Source organism: Heterodontus francisci, chromosome 47 (assembly GCF_036365525.1).
Source record: "Heterodontus francisci isolate sHetFra1 chromosome 47, sHetFra1.hap1, whole genome shotgun sequence".
Lineage (NCBI taxonomy): Eukaryota > Metazoa > Chordata > Chondrichthyes > Heterodontiformes > Heterodontidae > Heterodontus > Heterodontus francisci.
Genome location: NC_090417.1, coordinates 689,435 through 717,429, shown reverse-complemented (window position 1 = coordinate 717,429; position 27,995 = coordinate 689,435). Strand labels below are relative to the sequence as shown.

At 48.3% G+C, this 27,995-nt stretch overlaps 2 protein-coding genes across 8 annotated transcripts in view; one reads left to right on the top strand and one right to left on the bottom strand.

Moving 5' to 3' along the window:
* LOC137357043 (2-oxoglutarate dehydrogenase complex component E1) overlaps positions 1-2,088 on the top strand; it is a 30,335-nt gene extending 28,247 nt beyond the window's left edge. For both annotated transcript variants that reach the window (XM_068022993.1, XM_068022994.1), the window contains one exon: positions 1,316-2,088. In XM_068022993.1, the coding sequence (XP_067879094.1) occupies positions 1,316-1,439 (124 nt within the window). In that variant the 3' untranslated portion in view covers positions 1,440-2,088. The remainder of the gene's footprint in view (positions 1-1,315) is intronic.
* Positions 2,007-27,669, bottom strand: LOC137357044 (poly(ADP-ribose) glycohydrolase-like). Of its 6 annotated transcripts, XM_068023001.1 has the most exons (17): positions 26,516-26,768; positions 25,237-25,445; positions 22,485-22,718; positions 21,595-21,723; positions 18,979-19,065; positions 17,617-17,691; positions 17,176-17,265; positions 14,544-14,704; positions 13,767-13,846; positions 13,076-13,136; positions 12,429-12,504; positions 11,383-11,530; positions 8,014-8,092; positions 7,466-7,574; positions 6,518-6,623; positions 5,823-5,951; positions 2,007-5,340 (listed from the first exon to the last, which is right to left on the bottom strand). In XM_068023001.1, the coding sequence occupies exons 3-17, from the start codon at positions 22,698-22,700 to the stop codon at positions 5,225-5,227; spliced, it is 1,662 nt and encodes a 553-aa protein (XP_067879102.1). In that variant the 5' UTR covers positions 22,701-22,718; positions 25,237-25,445; positions 26,516-26,768; the 3' UTR covers positions 2,007-5,224. The 6 variants fall into 6 exon arrangements, with proteins under 6 accessions (XP_067879102.1, XP_067879097.1, XP_067879103.1 ...); XM_068022996.1 differs by lacking the exons at positions 25,237-25,445; positions 26,516-26,768 and adding an exon at positions 26,777-27,669; XM_068023002.1 differs by lacking the exon at positions 25,237-25,445.
* Between the last annotated feature and the right edge of the window lie 326 nt (positions 27,670-27,995).

Below are 27,995 nucleotides of genomic sequence, written 5' to 3'. Positions count from 1 at the left end.
GGCGAAACACAAACTCTCCTTCCTTGAAAGGAAGTGACTGACAGCTGGTCTTGTAGAAGAATTCAGGATAGATCAGATAAAGCTGGAAACTGACTTCAAATTAATCGAGAGGAAGTCTGAAGCAAACTCATTCAGTACTAACAGTTCTCACAGCTCGACTTTTGTTACTCAGCTACTCAACTAGAATGTTTTTTATTTATTCATGGGATGTGGGCGTCGCTGGCCAGGCCAACATTTTTTATCCTTCCCTAATTACCCTGGAGAGGGTGGTGTTGAGCTGCCGCCTTGAATCGCTGCAGTCCATTTGGGGTAGATACACCCACGGTGCTGTTAGGAAGGGAATTCCAGGATTTTGACCCAGCGATATAGTTCCAAGTCAGGATGGTGTGTGACTTGGAGGGGAACTTGCAGGTGGTGGTGTTTCCACGCATCTGCTGCCCTTGTCCTTCTAGGTGGTAGAGGTCGCGGGTTTGGAAGGTGCTGTCAAAGGAGCCTTGGTGAGTTGCTGCAGTGCATCTTGTAGATGGTACGCACTGCTGCCACTGTGCGTCGGTGGTGGAGGGAGTGAATGTTGAAGGTGGTGGATGGGGTGCCAGTCAAGCGGGCTGCTTTGTCCTGGATGGTGTCGAGCTTCTTGAGTGTTGTTGGAGCTGCACCCATCCAGGCAAGTGGGGAGTATTCCATCACACTCCTGACTTGTGTCTTGTAGATGGTGGACAGGCTTTGGTGGGTCAGGAGGTGAGTTACTCACCACAGAATTCCCAGCCTCTGACCTGCTCTTATAGCCACGGTATTTATATGGCTGCTCCGGATAGTCATCTGGTAAAATCATTGAGCTGTTTGACGAGTCAGCAAAGAAAATCAGAACAGATGAATGAAAGGGAATTCGATAACTACTTGAAGTGGGGGGTGGAGGGAGGGAGATGAAGATTTGCAAGGTTATGGGGAAAGAGCAGGAGTGGGACTAATTAGATAGCTCTTTCAAAGAGCCGGAACGGACACAATGGGTTGAATGGCCTCCTGTATGATTCTAAAGGGTAAATTTCGACCGGCATTTCGGAGTTCTCCATGAACAGTGAGCGGCACTAGGTCGTGTCGGAGGCTCGGAAACCGTTGAAGGAGCAATTGACTGCTGTACCGGGGAGGCTGCACCGTCTTTCTTGGATGGTTGAATCACCTTCCCCTTCTGAACCAGCTCGGGGCTGCCAAGCTCCATTCACCTTGAGGCTCTTGCGACCAGAGCTGAATTTCATCCTGTGTGTCAGGGGGCAGCTCGAGGTACTTGTTAACTGATTGGTCTTTCTCTCCTTGGCAGGTATGCCGGTCGTGAGCCAGCCTCGGCCCCAGCCACAGGTAACAAGAACACTCACTTGCATGAGCTCAAGAGGTTCCTCGAGGCCAGCTTTAATCTGGACACCTTCAAGAACCTGGACAATTAGTACCTTTCCTTGGATCCACTCGACATCTGAAACTTCATCTTCCGTCCTTACTCTTGGGGACTAGGCTGTGCATGCTACTGAGATCTAACTGTACAATTGGTGGGAGAGGCTTGTTTCTGCGGCATTTATTTCAGATAGAGAAAAAACGAATACCTCGATTCAGTACAGGAATTATGAAACCGAGAACCGCTCTGTATAAACAGGCCACGGGCGTGCTTTTGCTTCAACCGCTCCACCTTTTAATGTATTGTTTAGTTTAACCGAGCAGTTGAAGTACTAAGGTGTGGTTTGTAAATTTTGTGAATAAGGAATTTTTCTATTTCTGAACTAGCTGTGGGCTAACTCCCGGTCGATGGCTGGATCACGTTCCGATTTTAGCTTTCCACCCCCCCCCCTCCCCACCCCCCCACCCTCCACTGCTACATTAGTTGTGTCCAGGACTTTAACTGGTTATCGTTTGGAGAAGGCATTGCACTTTCAGCCTGTGCCAAAATCAAGATGACAATGTTTCTTTCACCTATCTGTGGAGGAGTTTTATCTCAATGACCACTTCTTGAAACTGCGCAGTAGAAAAACTGATTTATTTATTTTGGTACAAACAAAAGTTTTCAACTGAATATAGCTTCATCAATAAAAGACGTTCTCCTCACGCAAGAGTTTTGTCTTGAAAATTCTCGCGAGTTGGTCCAGGAGCGCCAGAATCCACTTGTACAGTGCTTTGAAGAAAGTGGAGCGGACCAAGGTTCTAGAGTGTGGGGGAGAGGGAGAGTGGAATGGTCCAACATAGAAGGGGGGGTGGGGGTGGTGGGGGGGGGGTGGAATTGGAACAAGGGGAATGGCCCAAGGCTCTGGAGCGGGTGGGCAGAAGAGAAGAGAACTTGTTCAAGGACCCGGATAGCAACGAGAGGCCGGAAGTGGGGTGGTATTTGGAGAAGTCCATAGGGTTGAGAGTGTGTTTTAAGGAGGAGGTTTTGAAAGGGAGGGGGCATTTACCAGTGAAAAGTATCGGGGGGGGGAGTGCAGGGGGAATGCTCGGTGATCTTTTTACCCTGTGGGCTGTGGGTGTGAGGCGGGGTAAGGAGCCATTTGTTTTCCAGGTGGCCGCAACCAGACTGTGTGCAGTGTTGTGCTAACTGACGTACTGGCTCGATGGAAGCAACAATCCAAAATGATCTAAAGTCTCACACGACTGCATGTTATCAAAGTCATTTTAACATAATCCGTTGAATGTTTTGGCAGCAAGGATCAGCTGGCACCCAGACCCTAACCCGCATGTCTCCCTTGGCAGACGATTCAGTTTTTAATGCACGTCAACTCTTGTTTGCAGTTTTAGCAAGTGTTTTGCCAGGATCTTTTTGAAATCTGTGAGGCTGCCTCCTGTTTGTGACTTTAATACAGGCTCACGTGCCTGTTTCTGCACTAAGTCGAGTGTCATGTGCGATCTCCTTTGAGCAAAGGATATTGAAGGGGAGGTTTAATAGAGATGTGCAGGGCGGCGCAGTGGTTAGCACCGCAGCCTCACAGCTCCAGCGACCCGGATTCAATTCTGGGTACTGCCTGTGTGGAGTTTGCAAGTTCTCCCTGTGTCTGCGTGGGTTTCCTCCGGGTGCTCCGGTTTCCTCCCACAAGCCAAAATACTTGCAGGTTGGTCGGTAAATTGGCCATTATAAATTGCCCCTAGTATAGGTAGGGAAAATATAGGGACAGGTTGGGATGTGGTAAGAATATGGGATTAGTGTAGGATTAGTATAAATGGGTGGTTGATGGTCGGCACAGACTCGGTGGGCCGAAGGGCCTGTTTCAGTGCTGTATCTCTAAACTAAACATAAACATTATCACAGGCTTAGATAAGTTAGACAAAGGAAAAACGTCCCATTAACAAATGTTACAAGGACTAGAGGTCACAGATCGAAGGTTTTGGGTAAGAGATTCAGGGGGGGGATGTGAGTGGGACTGACTCTGCATTGCTCTGTAAAAAGTCGGATTAACTCAATGGGCCGAGTTAACCTTTCAGGTTGTCGGAGCCTATAGCAAAATTTTCTGTTGTACATTGGCGTTACCGCCAGATCTCTGCATGACTAACAAGCAGGTTGTGGGTTGTGCACAGACTTGCTGCGTGAATGACTGAGGCTGGTTACGTGGCTTATCGCCTTTCAGAACTTCATGCCTTTTAGAGGGTCTTTATTTTTTAGCTTGAGATCTGGGACAAAATTAATCTTCGGTCTCACGCACTCGCACCCCCCCCCCCCCCCCCCCACCCTCTGCTGCCAACCCTGTTCAACCTAGGAGAGGTCAATGAGCATGAGTTTACTGGGGGGGGGAAGTACCAGATTGGGGTACAATCGAATTCTGCTTGTGCCCAGTTTTCAAGCATTGCAGACTTTACGATGCTGGATTGTGATCCGGAATTGAGAGCTTTTTTTTTTTTATTCCCCGCCCGCACTCAGGGAATCAAATGCCCCCAACTCCCATCAAGGGTCAGACCTGGGACCTTCATGGCCTGTCTCTGCAGTGTGTCGCACAAAGGGCATTTACCCTTGGAGACATTTTTGCACAAGGGATTAGGTGTACTGAATGGTTGTAACACTCCATCATATTGCATTGGCTACAGCAGATAAGGAGGCCATTTGGCCCGTCATGTCTGTGTTGGCTCTCTGCAAGAGCAACTCGCCTAGTCCCACTCCCCTGCGTGATTCCCTTCACTTGTCCGCCCAAACTGCTACCAACCCCAGCGCCACACGTGTTCTTCACTATATTATGCAGGCTAGGATGCTCACTTACAGACAGACCAGGACAGGATTCAATCTAGCGTGGTACTGCTGGGCCTCTTTTTAAAGGACTGTTCTGATGAAGGGTCACTGACCTGCAACGTTAACTCTGCTTCTCTCTCCACAGATGCTGCCTGACCTGCTGAGTATTTCCAGCCCTTTTCTGTTTTTATTTCAGATTTCCAGCATCCGCTGTATTTTGCTTTTATTTTAGTTGCCTGAGGAATGTTGGCCAAGGCACTGAGGAGACTTCCGCTGCCCTCCTTCAAAAGTGCAGGTGGGCTATTCGACCACGTGGGGCTTCGCGGCCACGCCTGATTCTACCTTTAACATGTCTGTACATCTGCGCAGACGCTGCCCTTCAAATCTGAGGGGGCAGACAGGGACTTTTCAAACATCTAATCCGTCCGTCATGTACCAAGGCCCTCCCTAGGAATCTGAGGAAATGCACGTAGGGCAGACAGCAGCTTCAGCTCGTCCCTGCTGACCTGGTACCGAAACAATCGAAGATTCAACTGGACAGAATAGCTGAGTGAAACCATCGATAAGGAAACAGAGGAAGGGGGACTCTTTAACAGAATGGGGAAAAACTCATGAAGCGAACAAAACTAAAATTATAGGTAAGGGGCAAGCTCACTGAAATTCACCTTACATGGGATTGTAGTTTAACTTCTGTATAATCGTAATGCAGAAATAGGTGAATTATTAAGTTGAGAGGGTAAGAAAAAGGTTGGTGTTTATACAGATACCTAGGATTCCACAGGGTTTAAGCTGTGACGTGTCTTGGTCCTCGACTAAACCAGTAAAACTCAGTTGCCTCTTTTAAGTGCATGTTTAAGGAGTGTTACTGTTTGCTTCATAAATCCACAGCCCCTGATTTTTCACTGTTTTAAGAATCCGACTGATCTGAGGATTGAATTATAAATGAGATCCTGTCTTCGATCAGTGTGCTGGGCTTTTTCTCGGTCATTAGCTGTCCCTTTTTTTAAACCGGACCCCCTTGTCTGTAGCCAGTGATCAGATTCGTCCCTTTAAACAGTTCAGACTGCTCTGAATGAACTCGTAGAGATCCCGGCCCTTTCTTATTCCAGAATCGTGCCTCGAGTACTTCTCCAAGAGGTTGTAAAGTTGACCTGTGGGAGGGGAAAAGCAGCAGACTGAGAACCCGCAGATGTAACTGGCATTGCACTGTGACCAGGAAACTAGGAAGGGCTTCTAACACCGAGTTTGCCCCCCCCCCCTTCTCGCCCACAGGTACTGCCGCTGGGGTACAATCTTAGCCGCAGCCTCCTTCCTTATGCCAGAGCAGCGTGTTTAATATGTGCTTGGGCAGCAAGTCCTGGTGGACTATTCGACTGTGTGGGGCTTCGCAGCTGTACCTGCTTCTAACCTTTTTAACATGTCTACATCTGCACAGACGTAATGTCGACCAAGAGCTCAGGCTGATTCTGGCCCATCCCCTCCTACACCCACAGTCTCCCTCTTTGACATGCGTCGGCGCCTTCGGGAGTGGGGAGTCGGGTAAATAATTCCTGCCTTCAGCCAAGTGATTGCTTGTCACCTCTGACCTCACACGGTTCACCCTCCCCCATGTAGTTGCTCAGGAACTACTCACCCACTCTCACATCCATCCTTTGCAAAAGCTGATGCATTTCAGACAGGCTTCTCGTCAAGGTACTGTCCCCGAAGGTGAAATACAGCACATCCCTCTGTGCCTGGGCAGCGGCCATAATCTGAATGAGTGCTGTGAAAACAGATCGGTGGAGAAATCGGCCATAATTTCGGTACAAAAGGAGACCACAAGGTACAGCACATCAGTGCTGGAGCCATCTGTTGTTGCTAATTGGCCTCATTGGATTGCAAGGGTACTAATGAACTCTCAAAATGAATATTTCTCGAATTGTTCCCGCAGGATGGAAATGCCTGAGTCTTTGTGTCTTGAGTTTTTTTTTGTTTTACATTCAGGACAGAGCTGAGGGAGGTTTGTGTGGGGGAGGCATCTCCATCTGCTTCTCTGCTCCAGTGCCACCAGGTGGCAGTGCTGAGCTGAGCAATGTCTGAGTGACTCAGTGGCTCCACCAGCTGCAGCTCGCTGGCACGACAACCGAGCGTTGAGCTGTCAAGCACGCAGTGGGTTCAAACGGTTGCGCGCCCCATTTGAGGCGAAAGAAATTGACAGAGCGCCTCTCCCGGCCTCAAAATGTCCCGAAGCACTTTTCGTGTCGTCATGCGGCAGGCGCAGCAGCCAATTTGCGCACAGCAAGCTCTCTCAAACAGCCACGCGATAATGAGCAGTTTTAACCATCCTACCTTTCAGCTTTGCATCCCCTTTGTAAGCACCGCAGCCCCAGTTGCCCGTGGCGACGGCCGAATGGCGCCAGGCTGGTATCACGTGGCAGGAAAATCCGCAGTAGGCCTTGGGAAGAGATCACAGCAACAAAATTGCAATGGGAGATTCCTTTTCACCTTCCAGTTTATTCCTGACCGGCTGGGTACCTGCTCACCACCGTTGTCGGACCCTCCGCCTGGTGCTCGAGTCTTCACCCGAGAGCCCGGACGGCGAGGCGCCGGCTGGCTATTCGGCAGGGGCGGGCATCGCAGCCTCCCCCCCCCACCAAAATCTGGCATCCCCACGCGAGTACCGTCCGGCAGCGGCTGACTGGACAGCAGTCAGGAGTGGGGGAATGCTGGACGGCATTCCCTCCCTAGCCCAGTGGCCTGGAAAGCAGCAACAGCAGCCCAGCCGAGCACCTTCCCCCCCCGCAAACAGAGACCAGGGATCAAACCAAAGATTTCTGTGGTTCGATACCATATGGGGCAAGGATCCTTTTTGGTAGGGATTAGAACAGCAACATCAAGCCACGCTTGCAGGTCGAGAGCAGAAGTACAGGCAATGCAATTCCACAGTCTTATCTCATGCCTTTTAAGTATTTTAAGTAAAATGTCTCCCCTTTTTGCAAATGGATGTCTTTGCACCATCCGCTGTGGAAGCGCAGTGCCCTGCTTTATTCATGCCACTGGGATGGCATTAGTCTAACCTACAGAACAACTACAGAAGTGGCTCTGCCCCCCCCTCTGAATCTGTTGTAGTTAGTATCAGGAGCTATAACCCGTGGGCTCTTCCCGCTACAGTCCTGCTGTGCGCGCGTTCCCACCACAACCTGTCATCCTTTTTAAGCTGGTCGGCTCGCCCGTTTTTGCATCCATTTCGAGTTGCGTCGGCCAGTTTCCGGGGGTTTGTTGTGACCGCCGGATTACCTTATTCAGCTCCCTCTCTAAGTAATGAGGTTTGTACTGGTCCGCGGGGTTCTGAAAGTTGATGGCATCAATGGCCACGATTTGCGTGTGACGTCGCAGCCACGGGTCCCTAGAGAAATGGAAAGGCCATGAATATTTGCAAAGAAGCCAGCCGCTGCTTTCCAACGCGGCAAGCTTGGTGATTAATGATTGGCAACCCGTCAAAATCCCGACCAGGTCAATAATTTTTTTCTTAAAATTTATATAAAACCCATCCAACTCCAAGCCGGCACAACACAATTCCCATTTTAATTTTTTTTAAAAAACAAAAGCGGCTGAGCCACTTGGAGTGACACTTCTGAGCCGCCATGCCCTTAGTGGGCAGACACAGCAGCTCGTCCGTACAAAGCAAGATCCCACGAGCAGCGATCTGGCCGAGAACCGCTCCAATCCCCTTTCGCCGGTGGCACTCGAGGGAGGGAGGGAGGGAGGTAGGCTGGCCAGGCTGCTGGGAGAACTGGCCTACGTGCGCGCACCATGTTTCTCCACCTGCACGGAGTCTCACTCACCTTGGAGTCTCGTCATTGTGATATCTCAGCCATCTGTATGAGTCGCTATATCCACCATAGTCACTGTACCGCTGTGCTCCTAGAAGTCAGATGATTTGGTTATCAGTGGCATTTCCCCGGAATCGGTCACTCTTGTTAGCTGCGCCTCAGGGATTAACTTGCCCTCCCAATACCTCATCCGACTGACCACTCTTTAAGTGAGAGTGCTGACAAGCTATTTGACTGTGGAAGGCATCGCGGCTGAGCCCAAGCCGACGGCCGCAGGTCCGCACACGTCCAGCTGTTTGTTTTTTTTTTTCTTTCTTTCCTTCCCCTGTGTCAGGGTAGCAGCAGCATAGTGGTTATGTTAATGGACTAGTGACCCTTGGCCTGGGGAGATGTGGGTTCAAATCGCACCAGAGTAACCTGAGATTTGGAATTCAGCGTAAACTGGCTCCAGAGTCACAGCAACATAGCTGACTCGGAGATGGCCACTGAGCTGTATAGGGTAACTAGGAATCGGCAATAAATAGTATGGGGGCCACATCCTGTGAATGCACATAAAACTCACTGAAAATAACACAACAGCCATCACACAGAGGAAGAGCATAAGTACAAAGGCCGGCAGCCACTTATTGATAATCTTGGAGCTTTGCCAGGGTTCGTTGTTTGTTTCGAGCAGTTTTCAGAGATTTGGAGCTGCGCTCGCCCCCTGCCACCCATTGTAAAATCCGCCTGAATGGAGCACTGAATCCAGAAAAACTGATGCCAAAATTACTGCTGGAAAGAAACCGAAATGGGAGTGCTGAAAACGTTCCTGGTGGGTTAGTCACTAGATGCAGTGACAATGGACCCTCATCCGAATGCTAACCCTGTTGTTGTTCCCTTTCAGGTGCTGACTGCTGATCTGAGTTTTTAGTTCAGAGCCCGAGTTCTCCCCGATTCCGAATCTGCGGACGGCACAAAGGTAGGTGGGAAAGTAAGTGGTGAAGGGGACATAAGGAGGCTACAAAGGGATATGGATAGGTTAAGTGAGTGGACAAAGATCTGGCAAATGGAGTATAATGTGGGAAAATGTGAAATTGTCCATTTTGGCAGGAAGAGTAAAAAAGAAGCATATTATCTAAATGGTGAGAGATTGCAGAGCTCTGAGATGCAGAGGGATCTGGGTGTCCTAGTGCATGAATCGCAAAAGGTTAGTATGCAGGTACAGCTGTTCTCCCTTCGTCAGATACAGGAGAAATGCCGTGAACAACAGATGCCCCTCTACATTGCTTTCATTGATCTCACCAAAGCCTTTGACCTCGTCAGCAGACGTGGTCTCTTCAGACTACTAGAAAAGATCGGATGTCCACCAAAGCTACTAAGTATCATCACCTCATTCCATGACAATATGAAAGGCACAATTCAACATGGTGGCTCCTCATCAGAGCCCTTTCCTATCCTGAGTGGTGTGAAACAGGGCTGTGTTCTCGCACCCACACTTTTTGGGATTTTCTTCTCCCTGCTGCTTTCACATGCGTTCAAATCCTCTGAAGAAGGAATTTTCCTCCACACAAGATCAGGGGGCAGGTTGTTCAACCTTGCCCGTCTAAGAGCGAAGTCCAAAGTACGGAAAGTCCTCATCAGAGAACTCCTCTTTGCTGACGATGCTGCTTTAACATCTCACACTGAAGAATGCCTGCAGAGTCTCATCGACAGGTTTGCGTCTGCCTGCAATGAATTTGGCCTAACCATCAGCCTCAAGAAAACGAACATCATGGGGCAGGATGTCAGAAATGCTCCATCCATCAATATTGGCGACCACGCTCTGGAAGTGGTTCAAGAGTTCACCTACCTAGGCTCAACTATCACCAGTAACCTGTCTCTAGATGCAGAAATCAACAAGCGCATGGGTAAGGCTTCCACTGCTATGTTCAGACTGGCCAAGAGAGTGTGGGAAAATGGCGCACTGACACGGAACACAAAAGTCCGAGTGTATCAGGCCTGTGTCCTCAGTACCTTGCTCTACGGCAGCGAGGCCTGGACAACGTATGCCAGCCAAGAGCGACGTCTCAATTCATTCCATCTTCGCTGCCTTCGGAGAATACTTGGCATCAGGTGGCAGGACTATATCTCCAACACAGAAGTCCTCGAAGCGGCCAACACCCCCAGCTTATACACACTACTGAGTCAGCGGCGCTTGAGATGGCTTGGCCATGTGAGCCGCATGGAAGATGGCAGGATCCCCAAAGACACATTGTACAGCGAGCTCGCCACTGGTATCAGACCCACCGGCCGTCCATGTCTCCGTTATAAAGACGTCTGCAAACGCGACATGAAATCGTGTGACATTGATCACAAGTCGTGGGAGTCAGTTGCCAGCATTCGCCAGAGCTGGCGGGCAGCCATAAAGACAGGGCTAAATTGTGGCGAGTCGAAGAGACTTAGTAGTTGGCAGGAAAAAAGACAGAGGCGCAAGGGGAGAGCCAACTGTGCAACAGCCCCAACAAACAAATTTCTCTGCAGCACCTGTGGAAGAGCCTGTCACTCCAGAATTGGCCTTTATAGCCACTCCAGGCGCTGCTTCACAAACCACTGACCACCTCCAGGCGCATATCCATTGTCTCTCGAGATAAGGAGGCCCAAAAGAAAGTATGCAGGTACAGCAAGTAATGAGGAAAGCTACTAGAATATTATCATTTATTGCGAGGGGAATTGAATACAAAAGTTTATGCTTCAGTTATACAGGGCATTGGTGAGACCACATCTGGAGTACTGTCTACAGTATTGGTCTCTTTATTTAAGAAAGGTCATAAATGTGTTGGAAGCAGTTCAGAGAAGGTTTACCAGACTAATACCTGGAATGGGAGGGTTGTCTGATAAGGAAAAGTTGGACAGGCTAGGCTTGTATCCGCTGTAGTTTAGAAGAGTAAGAGGCAACTTGATTGAAACGTATAAGATTCTGAGGGGTCTTGACAGGGTGGATGTGGAAAGGATGTTTCCCCTTGTGGGAGGATCTAGAACTAGGGGTCACTGTTTAAAAATAAGGGGTCACCCATTTAAGACAGAGATGAGGAGACATTTTTTCTCTCCGAGGGTGGGGAGTCTTTGGAATTCTCTTCCTCAAAAGGCGGTGGAAGCAGAGTCTTTGAATATTTTTAAGGCAGAGGTAGATAGATTCTTGATGAGCAAGGGGAGGGGGTGAAAGGTTATCGGGGGTAGGCGGGAATGTGGAGTTGAGATTACAATCAGATCAGCCATGATCTTGTTGACTGGCGGAGCAGGCTTGATGGGCCGCGTGGCCTACTCCTGCTCCTAATTTGTATGTTCGGATGCTGACGGGGGCGGGGGGAGATTTGTTGCTGCTCACTGTGTAAAGTAACCATGTTAACAGCACTGAATCCTCACCAGTAACAAGTAGACATTCGTTGTCTTCCAGTTTTTCAGTGAAGAGACGTGCAGCGATCAGCTCCGGGTTGATGAGGAATCGGATTTCCTCCTGGACAAGTCCCGAGCTAAGAACGCCACCGCCCACCATTGGTGCGGCAAAATCCACCTAGGAACCAAGAGGCACACCGGTCACAGCACGCATCACCGCAGGACGGAAAACCGCATGGAAGTGGAGATGGTTTGTGAGCTTTGTACTAAATAACCACGTTTCAGTATCTGGGTCCCTTTTTTAACAAAAAAAAAGGAAAGCCCTGCATCTATACAGCGCCGGACCTCCCAAAGCACTTTACAGCCAACCAAGTACTTCTCAAGTGTCGTCACTGGTGTAATGTGGGAAACGCAGCAGCCAATTTGCGCGCAGCAAGCTCCCACAAACAGCACTGTGATAATTCCCATATCGTCTGTTATTTTGTGCTGTTGGTTGAGGGATAAATATTGGCCCAGGACACCGGGGAGGACTGCCCTGCTCCTCTTTGAAATCGTGCCATGGGATCTTTTACATCCACCCGAGAGGGCAGACAGGGGGGCCTCAGTTTAACCTCTCATCCGAAAGTCAGCACCGCCGTCAGTGCAGCACTCCCTCAGTACCGCACTGGGAGCATCAGCTTTGATTATGTGCTCAAGCCTAAGGAGAGGCAGAGAGGAGAATTTTAGGGATGAAATTCCAGAGCTTAGGGTCCAGGCAGCTGTAGGCACGGCCTCCAAGGGTAGAGCGATTAAAATCAGGGATTCATAAAAGGCCAGAATACTGTCTGTCTTTCCCTTTAATAATTCACATACATGTCATACCTTTTCAAGCCTTGAAGTGCCCAAAAAGTGTGTCTCCCAATGAATTTTTGAAAGCATATTGTTTTCTTGAACATATATACGCATCGGTTAGCAGGAAGGGTGGTTGAGACCAGGAGCACACAGAGAAGAGACGGGCATAGTCATGGGCAAACAGTGGGGTTGACATTCTAGAATTGGTGGGTGTTGAGCCTTAGCGGGCACCAGTTCTAAGATACCTGCAGCAAGTCACATCCCTCCTCTTCTATCCTTCCCTCTTGGCAGACTTGAAGTTGCGTCAGCTTGCACTGAGATCTGCAGCAAACAGAAACAATCATTGAACCCAAACCCCTGTTACGCAGGCACTGAGCATGAAACCAAACAGCCCGTGATTTAAAATGAGCGCGCAGTTCGCCGCCCGCAAAGAACCTCTCCTCTTTTTTTTTTTTTTCCGTCGCTGGAAGTTGCTGGATTCTCACCTGGGCTCCCCTGACACAGGTCGCCCACTGAAAGGCAGCCCCTGTGATCACTGTCCAAATGCAGGGTTGGACAATGCGTTGCCAGCCCATCTTGTGGAGGGCAGCTTATCCAACTAAAGAACCAGAGGGGAGATGAGAATTTAAAATAATAATAATAAACCCACAGCGAGCCATTATGATCTGAAATGTTCTGCTTGAAAGGGCGACGGAAGCAGATTCAATGGTAACTTTCAAAAGGGGATTGGATAAATACTTAAAAAGGAAAGATTGGCAGAGCTGGAGGAGTGAGGACAGTCGGAGAGCTCTTCAACCGAGCCAGCACAGGCACGAGGGGCCGAATGGCCTCCCACGGTGTAACGTTCTGTGATCCCAGAAAACAAATTGGTAAGGACTTTGAATTCACTGACCTTTTCCATTTGACGGCCTCATGCAGGCAGCATCGCTGAAATGTGACCAATCCTGTGGGCACTACCAGAGGGAAGGTGCAGATTAGGGTTAACTAGCGTGACAGGCGACAAGATTTCCATTCATTCATTCATTCATTCATTCATTCATGGTAAAGTATACACCTAGTCCCGCAATCTACCGCGAATGACTGACGTACCTAATTGTTCCCGGTTCCTCATTGTGATCTTTTAGTATTTATTTAACCTGCAACCAAAATGATTTTGCTCCGGAGGATGTAACTGTGTAATTACGGGGTGGAAAATTAAGAACAATCGCGGGAGAGAGTTTAGGATAACGTATATAGTTTCTAGGACACGGAATATCCAACAGAAATATTGAGGTAGCGGAATCTATAGCAGCTTTTAAGAGGGAAGCTGATTAAATAGTTTTTTAAAAATATATAAAATTCTGAAGGGACTTGGCAGGGAAGATGCTGGGTGGGGGGTGTTTCCCCAGCTCGAACACTGGGTAACAGCCTCAGAATAAGGGGTCGGCCATTTAGGGCTGAGATGAGGAGAAATTGCTTCACTTTGGTCAATTTGATCTTTTTTTTTCTCTGCCTGGGGATGGCTCAGCTTTAAGATACTGCCGAGACAGAAGATCGATCATCGCAGCCTAGAAGCTGACAGCCCACTCAAATGCAGCACTTACTATTTTCTGTAACCATGCTGAAGTAGCAGAAAATGGTCTTCAGTTTTTCAGTCGTTCTTTGTGAAGATCTCGCGAATAACCTGTGGGCAAGAAAGTTGCCGAGCGTGTTAACAAACTGTAAAAGCGTAGGCGCGGGTAAGGAGTTCTACTTGCGACGCACATCCGTTCAGGCTTCAAAGAAACAGAAGTCTGAAAAGAAAACCCGGTTAGTTTCTGCTCTTTTTGTTTTTTTTCCCCGCTATAATCAGGCAGGACTCGGGGCAGCATCTTTCTTCCAGGCTTGGGTCCTGAACGCGGGTAGACAGGCCTCTCAGCCTCCCTGCAGCACTGCCTCCGGGAGACCGCCTACAGCCAGCTACTTCGTCCCCTGACGCCTGGTGGCCAGTTCGCTGAGCAATCAGTCTCACTTGGACCATTTTCCCAGGCAGTGGCCTAAAAGGAACTGTAGGCCTGACTGGAAGGCAGGCGATTTGCCCCCCCTGCCAGCCAAGCCCTGGGGAGCACTGCCACAGGCGGTCAGTCACGAGTAATATCAGCGTCTCGGGCTTGTTCCTCTGAAGCGGTCACCTCGACGTGTTTTCCAAAATCTCTAGACTTCTCCAGCAGCGAGGAGATACCCGCACAGAGGGCGCACCTGACCGTATCCCCCGTCCGTCACCCCACTTGTGCACCTTTTAGCAGGGATCAGCAGCCCGGGCCTAGACGCCAACTGCGAGACCCCCCCCCCCCCCCCCTCCCAGACACTATGGTTCCATTTTGCTCGCAATGAGTGCTGACCTGCTGAAGTTGATGTCTGGGAAGGTAATGTACTCGGAATTCAGTTGTGTGCTGTTGCGATGGGGGAAAGTGCAGAAGAATGCGTTGGCCAGCAGGCAGGCAATCTGCTCCTGCGACATAGTGATGGCCTGGCTTTTCCCTCGCTTCAGGAGCGGAATGGGCTGAAACCAAGGAAATGAAGAGGTAAGCTCACTCGAAGAATCACAAGGAATAAGAGTAGGCCATTTGGCCCCTCAAGCCTGTTCCACCATTCAGTATGGTCATAGCTGATCTTCAACCTCATCTCCACCTGCCTGCACTATCCCTTAATTCCCTCAGTTACCAAAAATCTTGAATATACTCGAGGACTGAGCATCCAGAATTCCAAAGATTCCCAACCCTCCGAGTGAAGAAATTTCTCCTCATCTCGGACCAAAACGGCCGACCCTTTTCTTCTGTGAAGGGGTTAAATATACCCTAAAACTGATCGCCCATCTTGAAGTTATTTTTGTTGGTCCCATTTTCAGCTTCTTTCATTGAAAACTCCCCGCAAGTCGTCTTCCTTCCTCCCCTGAAGGTACAACACAGAAAGAGGACATTCGGCCCATCGTGCCTGTCCTGGAAACATTGACTCCTCGTTGCTCTCCTGCCTGTTAACTCATTTTCCATCCGTAGTCTATGTAGTGAGCATTGGGAGATTATTGAATCGCTAGGAAATGTTAGACCCCCCCCCCCCCCCCCCCACCACCTCGTCTGACATCCAGTACTGGATGAGCAGAAATTTCCTTCAGTTAAATGTTGGGAAGACTGTTTTTGGTCCCTGCTCCAAACTCTATTCCCTCCATCCCTCCATCCCTCTCTCCCTGGCAACAGTCTGAGATTAATCCAGTCAGTTCACAACCTTGGTGTCACATTTGACCCCGAGATGAACTCCTGACCTCCTATCCGCACCATTGCTAAGACCGCCTATTTTCACCTCCGTAACATAGCCCTACTTCGACCCATCCCTGCGCTGCTGAATCCCTCATCCATGCCTTCGCTACCTCGAGACTTGACTATTCCAATGCACTCCTGGCTGGTCTCCCACATTCTACCTTCTGTAAACTTGAGGTCATTCAAAACTCTGCTACTTGTGTCTTAACTCGCACCAAGTACCATTTCCCTATCTCCCCTGTGCTTCCAGTCAAGCAACACCTTGATTTTAAAATTCTCATCCTTGTTTTCAAATCCCTCCATGGCCTCGCCCCCTTCCCATCAAGCTCTGGAATTCCCTCCCTAAACCTCTCTGCCTCTCTTTTCCCCCTTCAAGACCCCCATAGTTATACAGCACAGAAACAGGCCCTTCGGTCCATCGTGTCTGTGCCGGCCATTGAGCACCTAACTATTCTAATCCCATTTTCTCGCACTTGGCACGTAGTCTTGTATGCTATGGCATTTCAAGTGCTCATCAAAATACTTAAATGTTGAGGGTTCCTGTCTCGACCACCTCTTCATGTAGTGTGTTCCAGATTCCAACCAACCACTGGGTGAAAAAATTTTTACTCAAATCCTCTTTAAACCTCCTGCCCCTTGCCTTAAATCTATGCCCCCTGGTTCTTGACCCCCTCCGCTAAGGGAAAAAGTTTCTTCCTATCTAACCTATCAGTGCCCCTCATAATTTTGTACACCTCAATCAGGTCCCCCCTCATCCTTCTCTGTTCTAAGGAAAACAACCCTAGCCTATTCAGTTTCTCTTCATAGCTGAAATGCTCCAGCCCAGGCAACATCCTGGTGAATCTCCTCTGCACCCTCTCCAGTGCAATCACCTCCTTCCTATAGTGTGGTGCCCAGAACTGTACACGGTACTCCAGCTGTGGCCTAACTAGTGTTTTATACAGCTCCATCATAACCTCCCTGCTCTTATATTCTATGCCTCGGCTGATAAAGACAAGTATCCCATATGCCTTCCTAACCACCTTATCTACCTGTGCTGCTGCCTTCAGTGATCTATGGACAAGTACACCAAGGTCCCTCTGTACTTCCTAGGGTCCTACCATCCATTGTATATTCCCTTGCTTTGTTAGTCCACCCAGAATGCATCATCTCTCACTTCAGGATTAAATTCCATTTGCCACTGCTCCGCCCATCTATATCGTCCTGTAATGTAAGGATTTCCTCCTCACTATTTACACGCCACCAATTTTCGTGTCATCTGCGAACTTAATCATTACTCCTATATTCACGTCTAAATCATTAATGTACACTACAAACAGCAAGGGTCCCAGCACCGATCTCTGCAGTACACCACCGGTCACAGGCTTCCACTCGCAAAAACACCGACCTCTTTGGCCAAAATTTTGGTCATCTGACCTAATCTCTCCTGTGGCTCGGTCATGCATTGTTTTATAATGCTCCTGTGACGGCTTTAGGACATTTTATTATGTTAAAGGTGCTATATAAATAAAAGTTGTTGCTAGTTGCGCAGGTCAATCTTGTTCTTTCTCATTGCCCATGTCTCAGGGCTTTCCAGTACCCAGGCTAGTCTAACTACTGCCCCCAGTAGGACTCACTTGTTAATTTCTACATTTGTTCATCTTGTGAAAATCTAAGGCATGCAGTATCAAGCCCTCCATCTATTTGCACGAACCCTGCTCTATAGATGGTTAGTGCTAACCTTGGAACATAGATCTGGTAACCGTAGAGCCAGTTTTGCCATTTCTGGAAGGAGCTGTCTCAGCAGATATTGTCGTTCCGCACCGGGTAACTGTAATTAATTGTGAAGAAACCAAAAGGTCAGAAGTCGCTCGAATGTTCCTGGGTAAAAGATATGCCGGGAAAACGCCAAGTAAGCTTCGGTGACCCATGACCCCCAAGTGCTTTACCACACACACAAATTGCCAAAGTTTCCCTCCCCACCCCTCCCCGTTCCAGAGGTGCTGAGGCCTATTCTAGACTTCAGCCAAGATCAGCTAAATACCTAAAGATAAGGGGTTGAATTTGGAATCCTCCCTCGACAACATCTCCCACATCAGGAGTTACTGCCAAAACTTTATTAGTTCTGGTTTACTTTGACCGTTTTCCAAAGGTGAAGATGCGCGAGAAGGGTTGAACTTACCTGGTCCAAGTGCTTGTAAAGTCCTGTAAATGTCCAAAGGTGGGCGTATTTTTGATTGTATTGCTTAATGGCATTCTGTGTGACCAACAGAAAGGAGTGTTAGCCACATCAAACCGAAACAAACGTCCTGGTGCCTGTGGTTCTCTCCCGCTGAAGTTGCCAATGCCTCCTAACCCACTCAGCATGCTCTCCAACCCATAGCCAGGTAAGGACAGGAGAGAAAGGCCACTTGGCCAGTCTCACTTGCTACACCCACACACCGTGTACATTACGTTCATCCTACCCAACCATTTCATTCCCAGCAGGATAGCTCCGCATGAATACACGTTGGTTCCCAAAGACACTGAACCAAACTCCACACATCCTCATGTTCCTCCAAATCCAGCCTCCCCGATTTCCATTGCTGCACCACTGGCCTTCAAAAGCTCTGGAATTCCCTCCCTTAACCTTGTCAGAAGCTCCTTAAAATCCACCTCTTCCCCGTGCCAATATCCCTTGATGTGGCTTGGTGTTAAATTTGGTTTGCTAACGCTCTTGGGAAGTGTGGTGGGATGTTTGACCACGTTAACGGCACTGTGTACATTGTTGTCGTGTTCAGCCCTCTGCCTCGTGCAGCTCGACTGAAACCAGATTCCTCCAGCGCTATTTTAGTTTAGAGATACAGCACTGAAACAGGCCCTTCGGCCCACCGAGTCTGTGCCGACCATCAACCACCCATTTATACTAATCCTACACTAATCCCATATTCCTACCACATCCCCACCTGTCCCTATATTTCCCTACCACCTACCTATACTAGGGGCAATTTATAATGGCCAATTTACCTATCAACCTGCAAGTCTTTGGCATGTGGGAGGAAACCGGAGCACCCGGAGGAAACCCACGCAGACACAGGGAGAACTTGCAAACTCCACACAGGCAGTACCCAGAATTGAACCCGGGTCGCTGGAGCTGTGAGGCTGCGGTGCTAACCACTGCGCCACTGTGCCGCCCCCATGAGCCCATGTTATCGCGAGCGGCAGCTAGTTAAAGAAAAAAAAGCTTGGGGATGGAATAACGTAGCACATTAGCACTCTCTTCCCCCTCAACACCAAATCGCACTCGTGCGATAGCAGTACTCTTGTTACAACAAGGAGAAACAGGCCATTTGCCCCATCCAGTCCATGTTGGTGTCAGGAATGAAAGTTTCTCTTCCCAGCACTGACATCCTTCATCATGATAAGCAGACAGTTCATCAATTCAAAATAGGGATTGAAGAAAGGGATGTAAAAATGGGTAATAGTTTGGTGCAACTGTTAAACTGAAGTCTTGACCAAGACGGCAGTTTAAGCGAAGAGGCAGGAAAACGGCCATCGCTATTACCTCTAAGTCCTTGGATGTTTCAAACTTCGTGTTGTCCAGAGCCGCCTTAATAACCTCCCAACGTCTGACCTTCACTTCATGACGACACTGGAAGACAATGAGTGGGCTGTGATTTGCAACATCTCTCTCTCTCTATACACATAAGCCTGCGCGCTGGGATTGGCTCAGTCAATGCACAGCTGTAAACAAAGCTTGGCAGTTAAGTGTCAGTCACCGTGAGCTGGTGCATTCGCCATGGCAACGCCTCTACCAATCATTTGCCAAATCAGCACTCTTCTCGTGCAGTATTATAAGTTGTTGCTTTCCCTTACGTTGGTTATTCTCGTGGATTGTCCTGAGGAGTGCAAGACGAAAAGCCTTGACAACATGTCTCTGGTTTCAGCAATACTCGTGTTCTGTGCTACTAAACGACTATCAATGCACAGCGTGAGGCAAGCTGGTTGAAATGGCTCCGCAGTAGATCAGTCCCTCTGACAAGACTGACCAACATTATCTGTGAACTCCAGTAATACAGGAGGCTCATCTATGAAACCCACTGTGCCACGGAGCAGTAGATCAGCCCAATACTCTGTATCAATCCGAGCCAGGACAGAGACGGTGTCCAATCCATCCTCCTGAGAAGGAGAGGCCAGCTGCTTCAGTTGGGTAAGGGATATAGGACCTCAGGCAGACCGGGCTCGAGGGGCTGAATGGCCTCCTCCTGTTGCTGTGCTCTTCAGTCTCCCCGCTGTGCATATTGGAACTTAATGACGAGGAGCAGGAGTCGGCAATTCAGCCCCTCGAGTCTGCTCTGCCATTCAATATGATAGTGGCTGATCTCATCTTGGCCTCAACTCCACTTTCCTGTCCGTTCTCCATAACCCTTCAACCTTTTGCTAATTAAAAATCTGTCTATCTCCTCCTTAAATGTACTCAATGTCCCAGCATCCACCGCACTCTGGGGTAGTGAATCCCACAGACTCACGACCCTTTGAGAGAAGTAATTTCTCCTCATCTCTGTTTTAAATCTGCTACCCCTTATATTAAAACTATGACCTCTCATTCTGGATTGCCCCACCAGAGGAAACATCCTTTCTACATCTACTTTGTCAATCCCCTTAATGATCTTATAAACACAATTCGATCTCCTCTCATTCTTCTAAACTCTAGAGAGTAAAGGCCTAAACTGCTCAATCTCTCTTCACAAGACAAACCCTTCATCTCTGGAATCAATCTAGTGAACCTCCTCTGAACTGCCTCCAATGCAACTACATCCCTCCTCAAGTAAGGGGACCAAAACTGCATGCAATACTCCAGGTGCAGTCTCACTAATGCCTTGTACAGTTGCAGCAACACTTCCCTACTTTTATACTCTATTCCTTTAGCAATAAATGCCAAAATTCCATTTGCCTTCCTTATTACCTGCATACTAGTTTTCTTCAATTCATGCACCAGGACACCCAGATCCCTCTGCACCGAAGCACTCTGAAGTTTGTCTCCATTTAGATAATTTGCCTTTCTATTCTTCTGACCAAAATGGATAACCTCACACTTATCCACGTTAATCTCCATCTGCCAAATTTTGGCCCATTCTCCTAACCTATCCATATCCATTTGTAAATTTCTTATTTCATTATTGCAACTTATTATGCCACCTATTTTAGTGTCATCTGCAAATCTGGCTAAAGTACCTTCTATATAGAATTTAAATAGTTGGGGCCCGAGGACCGAACCCTTTGGCACCCCAATAGTTACGTCTTGCCAACTAGAAAAGGACTCATTTATCCCGACTCTCTGTTTTCTGTTGGTTAGCCAATCCTGAATCCAAGCTAATCAATTGCCCCTAACCCCATGTGATCTTACCTTGTGTGTTAACCTTTTGTGCGGCATCTTATCAAATGCCTTCTGGAAGTCCAGATATACTACATCTACAGGATCCCCATTATCCACTTTACTTGTTACATCTTCGAAGAACTCTAGCAAATTAGTCAAACACAATTTGCCCTTCATAAAACCATGTTGACTCTGATGGATTGCGTTTTGACTGTCTAAATGTCCGATTATTACTTCCTTAATAATGGACTCTAACAATTTCCCAGTGACAGATATTAAACCAACTGGTCTGTAATTTCCTACTTACTACCTCCCTCCCTTTTTGAATAAGGGCGTTATATTAGCATTTTTCCAATCCACTGGAACCTTTCCCATGTCCAGAGAAGTTTGGAATATTTCAACCAATGGATCCACTATCTCCGCTGCCACTTCCTTTAAGACCCTAGGATGTAGGCTATCAGGCCCTATTGGCAGAGGCAGTAGGTCATTAGGGTCAAGGGTTACCACCCCTGACCTGTGACCCCTACCCTCAGCGTGACCCCTGGCTGGAAAGGGCCCACAGCAGTGCCATTAGCCAGAGTAAAACAGCTCATCAGCACTCACGGTCTAGACCTACTCATGAGAAAAGCAAGAGATAATGGCGGACAGCTAGGGACCAAATTTCCAGCAAGAATTGAGCCCTGCAGAAGGTGGGCAGACAAAAGCAGAAGACAGAAACAGCGGAATATGCTATGCCTTAAACATTGATGGTGTGGAGTAGTGCTGATGCCCAGTCAGTGATTATTAGACAAAAGCTTTCATTACCAATCCTGATTTCATCTTGGTTTGGAGGCTAAAGTTCGAGAACGGCATTTTCACACAGTCTTGTCTCCAGATCTCCTCCGTGTTTGGAGTTACGAAAGGAATTGCTCGTCCCTCCTGAACAGCAGCGGCCTGCAAGGGACGTAATACATGGAGTTAACGGCTGCTTTGTAACACTTTTCCAGATCGATTGTTTCTCTCGTGCTTCTTGTGCAAATTAAATAGCCTCAGTACAACAGCCACGACCAGAACAGCCACTTTCAACACGAATAGATTCTATTCGCTGGTCACAATGCGGTCTCATTCTACATTGGGGAAACCAAATGCAGATTGGGTAACTGCAGAACATCTCCGTTCAGTCTGCAAGCACGGCCCCGAGCTTCCAGTCACCTGTCATTTTAATTCTCCACCCAATTCCCACTCTGACCCCTCTATCCTCGACCTCCTGCACTGTTCCAGTGAAGCTCCTTGTAAGCTCAAGGAACAGCACCTCATCTTTCGATTAGGCACTTTACAGCCTTCCGGACTCGACATCGATTTCAGCAATTTCCCACTATTTACCAACCTTCCTGTTTTTTTCAGACAGCACCTGTTGCCATTTACACCTCCTCTGGACCCATCTTTTGTTTCTTTACTTGTCCCCCGTTACCATCTCCTTTTGCCTTTCGCCATCATCCCTTTTGTCATTGAATCTCTCCTACCTTCCATCCTGTCACTGACCTTTCGGCCCCTCCAGCCTGCTCCTAGCTCGTATGTATATGTAACACACGGCATCTCCCCCTTACTGCAGTTTGTAGGTCTGCATATATTTAATCGCGTGGATTTAATTATCTTACAGTTGTCTCAGTCATTCCACTCCGTGTTGTTTTCAACGTACATTGTATCCCACTTACATCAATACAGACAGTGTGATTAACTGATGGCTTGAGCTGTTCCTTCTCTGAAAGACATGACGCGGACCTTCGAGACTCCTGCCTGTCAGGACCAGAACAAGCGAGACTGGAAGAGTGAGGCTTTTCACTTGGAAGCGTATGTGACACCTGGTCTGTCTGTGTGCCTCCGGCGTTCTCCTGGGCTCGGCCTTTCGCTCTTGTTTTATCGACGCTCATTCTTCTGTTTGGAGTCTCCTGCAAAGTTACATTTTGATCGGAAGAATGAGGAGGGTCATTATAAACTGAACCGTTTTAAAGGGGGTGCATACACAAATCTATGAAAGTGGGAGGACAAGTTGAGAAGGCTGTTATTACTGGACCAGTAACCCAGAGACCTAGGTTACTGTTCTGCGGATAGAGTTCGAATCCCACCAGGGCAGATGGTGAAATTTGAATCAATTAATTTGGGAATTAGAAAGCTAATCTAATGGTGACGATGAAACCGTTGTCGATTGTTGTAAAAAAAAAAAATACCCATTCGGTTCACTAATGTACTTCAGGGACGGAAATCTGCCATGCTTACCTGGTCTGGCCGACGTGACTAAATGTAGTTGTCTCTTAACTGCCCTCTGAAATGGCCTAGCAAGCCACTAATTTCAAGAGCAGTTAGGGATGGGCAATAAATGCTGGCCTAGCCAGTGACGCCCACATCCAACAAACAAATAAAAAAAAAACACAGCCAATTTGTGCACAGCAAGCTCCCACAAGCCTCAATGGCCAGATAATGTGGTCGAGGGAGAACTAATAGACTCGGCCAGCCAACTGGTCAGCTTCTGTGCTGTAAGTCTGTGATTCCAATTCTGTCAGCTGCTGCTTGCCCCCCTTCTCCCTCCTCTCCTGACATTGAGTTCCTGTGGAGCTCTGGTTGGCAGAGATCGGTGCAAACGTGACCGCGCCGCTCCCTCTTTCCAGCACAGTACGGCTGATAGCTACATTTCTGCAGCCCTGAACAAAACACGAGCTGTGGATTAAAAAGGAGGAATCCATTTGGAAAACAACCAGACGGTTTGGGACCGTGCAAGAGCTGGCGTGCAACAACCTGCCGCAGTGATTGTTTGCTGTCTCAAACCAGGGAAGAGACGAAGAGAAGATTTTGGGCTTGGCTTTTCATCGGAACGAAGGTCAATCCTCTGTATTTTGCTTGAAAGTTATAAACAGAGTTTACCGATCACTGTTGGCAACCGCTTTGACCAGTGTTAAAACACTGAACATTTTAACAAATACCGAAAACTCCACTGAGTATGTGTTGCAATTAAATTGCACCCCGTGACCCCCGAGGAAACAAGAAAGATTGTTTCCCGGTGTTAAAGCTGTTCGAGCTCACCTTCTGAAATTGGCCACCTATTTTTGGGAGCATTTCACTGCGTTTGCAAAGCAATCCTGGACAGACATTATCTTACCAGGAAGTGGAGACCATTTGAAAAGCAAGTTTGTTCCTGGTATACAGTAAGACACACACACACACTCACCTCCCTGTCTGCGTCCCCAGGCCGATTAAGTAGCTGAACTTCCAAGAGACTCTAGTGTCATATGACCTGTTTGGCAGGCTAGGACGTCCAATCAGAGACTGGCATTTGCTTCTGCAGCAATTGTGAAAGTGAAACTCAGAGAGCTGTGCCTCTTTTTCCTGTAAGCTCCACAGCTCATAGGAAATCAAAAGGAGGGTAACATTGTTCGGAGTCGGAACTTCATTGGCTGATGTTACAGAGATGGTAGTAAGGGCTGCGGGTGGCTTGAGTAACCCCTGAGTTCTGGGTGCGGGATAAAAATCAGCCGTCAGCCCTCTCCAGGCAATAAACTCGACTGGGATGTGAGCCTGTGGACTGGTTTCACGCTCTCAGTCTGCCGACTGGCGCAGTCACTACCGTGAGGGAAGCAACGTGCTCAGGGTAGAGCGACGAGAGAACGAATAAAAAGGGCACAAACGGGGGCTTGTCGAGACGTCGGATAAACGGCGGCTGACCCGTTAAAGACGTGACCTCCCGCCAGCGGTGTCAAGAAAATGAGTAGGCTCTACCCCGTGTCTTGAGACGGGACGGCTTTGGCGGAGGGAGGGGGCGACCCACAGGGAGAGTGGTTTTCGGTTCAGCGTGGAGATCAGTCGGGTGGTGGTGGTGGTGGTGGGGGGGGGGGGGTGCCTGCCAGGGTCCGGCTTTGCCCATTGATATGGATAATTGAGATTGCGGAATCAGTTGGGTTTGGGTACTTGAACTTCGGGGCCACCCCCCACACTAGAACTCACGACAGCTCAGGTTAACATGCTGTAGCACCTGTCCCATGCCTCTGGATGGCACTGTCTCCCAGACTATCTTCGCTGCGTCCCATCCACCCCACTGCCTTGGGGACATTATTGATGTACCCCTGGGCTATCAAGACCATGAGCGTCATAATATTTTTAAATGTCGCCATGGCACTGGGCTCGCAGAGTAAAGATCCCTCTACACTGTCCCATCAAACACTCCCAGGGCAGGTACAGCACGGGTTAGATACAGTGTAAAGATCCCTCCACCCTGCTCCAACAGAAGTGCCTCCGTTGAAAACTCGAGAGTATCCCATGCCTTACACAAATCTGTTGTTTGTCCATTTCATGTCCGAGGACTTCCTCTGCAGTAGTGATCTCCTGTAGTTGTGAGCAGGGCAGTGATACCATTCCTGCTTAACTCTGTTTATCAAGGGTTAGTATTCCTTCACAGCGATAACTATGAGCTCAGACCTTTGTCTATAAATTGTGGCCATGTCTGCTTCTGCTGTCCTTCGCTGAATCAATGGCTGATTAGTCGGTTAAGTCGCATAGTTGGAGCTACTTGTTGGATTTGCTGCTCATTTGTTAGTTTGATTCATGTCCCATGCTGCTCCGTCTATTTCCGTAACTCCTCCTTAACCTTTTGAGCCTCGTCATGAAATGATCGATAATTCCATATACTACAAAAAAAACATTCTTTTCAACGCCCAACAGCAGTAAAACAAAATGGAGCCAGTTCACCAAAGCAATGTTTTTTAAAATGTTATTTACAGTTTTGTTTTTAACTTTTTTTTTCACTGTCACTTTCTTCATTCTGTTTTTTTTTGCAGTCCTGCTTTCTCCCCATCTTCATTCCCCCCTGTCCCTCACTGTCTATCTCCATCTCTCAAAAGTCCTCCCCATTCCTCAATCTCTCCATGCTGTACTCACAAGAACACAAGAAATAGGAGCAGGAGTAGACTATATGGCCCATCGAGCCTGCTCCGCTATTCAAAGCCATCATGGCTGATCTGAGGCTTCAACTCCACTTTCCCGCCCGCTTGCCATATCTCTTGATTCCCTGAGAGACCAAAAATCTATCTCTCCCTGCCTTAAATGTATTCAACAGTAGAGCATCCGCAACCATCTGGGGTAGAGAATGCCAAAGATTCACGGTCCTTTGACTGAATTAATTTCTCCTCATCTCGGCCCTAAATGGTTGTCCCCTTATCCTGAGACTGTGCCTCCCCCCTCCCGCGTTCTAGATTCCCTAGTCAGGGGAAACAATCTCTCAGTGTCTGCCCTGTCCAGCCCCTTCAGAGTCTTGTATGTTTCAATGAGATCATCTCTCATTCTTCTAAACTCCAGAGAATACAGACCCAATTTACTCAGCCTCTCAGCGTAGGACAACCCCCTCATCCCAGGGACCGATTTAGTAAACCTTCGCTGTCCTGCCTCCAATGCAAGTATATCCATTCTTAACTGTGGAGACCAAAACTGCACATTGTGTTCCAGATGTGGTCTCACCAAAAACTGTGCCCTTGTCCTCCCTTCATCCCTCACTCTCATTACATCCATCGCTCGCTCACTCTTCATCCCCCTCCTTCCCGCTCCTCCATTCCTCCCTCCTCTCCATTTCCCCTCTTCCCGGCTCCTCCAAATCCTCACTCCCTCTCCTCTCTCTCCCTCCTCTTCCCTCCCTCTCCAATCCCTCCCTCTCTTTCTCCCTCCAGGTTCACTTCTAATCCGCCGGGATTTAGGAAATCGTTACCTTGAGCGTCCCATCTAATGCAAAACTCCTCAATTAGAGTTGACAGGATTGAATAGTCCCATCTCCACCTTGTGGAAACCAGTAGTTTAGTTGGGGACGCCAGTAACTGTTGCAAACAGATATTTTTTGTGACCATTTCCGTTCATTGCATGAGAGATTGGATGTTTAATGTTATCATGTAAGCTTTCTATTTTAAAAGATGAATGCACGACTTCAAATTATAAAACACTAGGAAAGCAGACAGACGGATGGTGCATTTACCAGTTCCAAACGCCTTTCTAGGCGAGCATATATTGAACTGGAGCCCACTTTCTGAATGGGTTGCATCAAAGCTTCAAAAAACGCCAGTTAGCTGCTGGGAATCTTTTTCTTCTCGACTTAGTCTGTCTTCCCGTCGATGTCTGTGTTCCGGAGACGTGAGGCTTTGAAGATTTTTAACCAATTTTCAGCAGCAAGACAAGCCTGGGCAATCTCCTCTCCTTCTCACATTTTTTGGGCTCAGTGTAAATTGGCTTCACGCCCATACTGAGTAATATTCTCACCTCGGAGTCAGAAGGCTCTGGGTTCAGCCCTGCTTGAGCCCATAATCTCAGCTGATACTTTAATGCTCGGTGTTGGATATACTGTCTTTTGGATGAGATTTGAAACCAGTGCTCAATGGGATCGGACTGTGGCAAAAGTTCAGTTGTGAAGCTTCTTATTGAAACAAAGTCAGAACTGGTTTATTAACTTTCATGCAAACTATGACAAACTCAGGCATATTAGTTCTGGATCTGGATTTTGGTCTTTGACCTTTTCTCTTTGTTTTCCTCTCTCTCTCGTCTTTTCTCTTTGTTTTCTTGTTTCTGGTTCTCTTTACTGTGAAATCCTGCCCGGTAGGGTCTCTTTCTTTCTGGCTCATATCCAATTAACCCCTCCCAGTACCCAATCGTGATCATCCCTGTGACTATCATGTCCTGTGCGTGCCTTTCTTGACCAATGAGATATTTGTTCATGTGGCTGTTACCGATCTTGGATAATTACAGAACACCTTTCATTACGACACATCTTGTGTCTCTCCTTATCTCAGGTCTTTACTTCCTTCTTATCAACTTGAGAGAGATCTGCTTTTTTTCTGATTCGTTTGTGGGATGTGGGCGTCACTGGCTATGCCAGCATTTATTGCCCATCCCTAATTGCCCTTGAGAAGGTGGTGGTGAGCCGCCTTCTTGAACCACTGCAGTCCTTGGGGTGTCGGTACACCCTCAGTGCTGTTAGCGAAGGAGTTCCAGGATTTTGACCCGGTGACAGTGAAGGAACGGCGATATAGTTCCAGGTCAGGATGGTGTGTGGCTTGGAGGGGAACTTGCAGGTGGTGGTGTTCCCATGCATCTGCTGCCCTTGCCCTTCTAGCTGTTAGAGGTTGCGGGTTTGGAAGGTGCTGTCGAAGGAGTCTTGGTGCGTTGCTGCAGCGCATCTTGTAGATGGTACACACTGCTGC

Coding starts and splice junctions, on each gene's coding strand:
- LOC137357044 (XM_068022995.1), bottom strand. CDS start 25,173: ATGGTATCACTGCCCTGCTCACAACTACAGGAGATCACTACTGCAGAG. Junction 17,266..17,616: donor TTTACAAGCACTTGGACCAG/GTAAGTTCAACC, acceptor AATTAATTACAG/TTACCCGGTGCGGAACGACA. Junction 8,093..11,382: donor CGAATGTCTACTTGTTACTG/GTGAGGATTCAG, acceptor TCTGACTTCTAG/GAGCACAGCGGTACAGTGAC.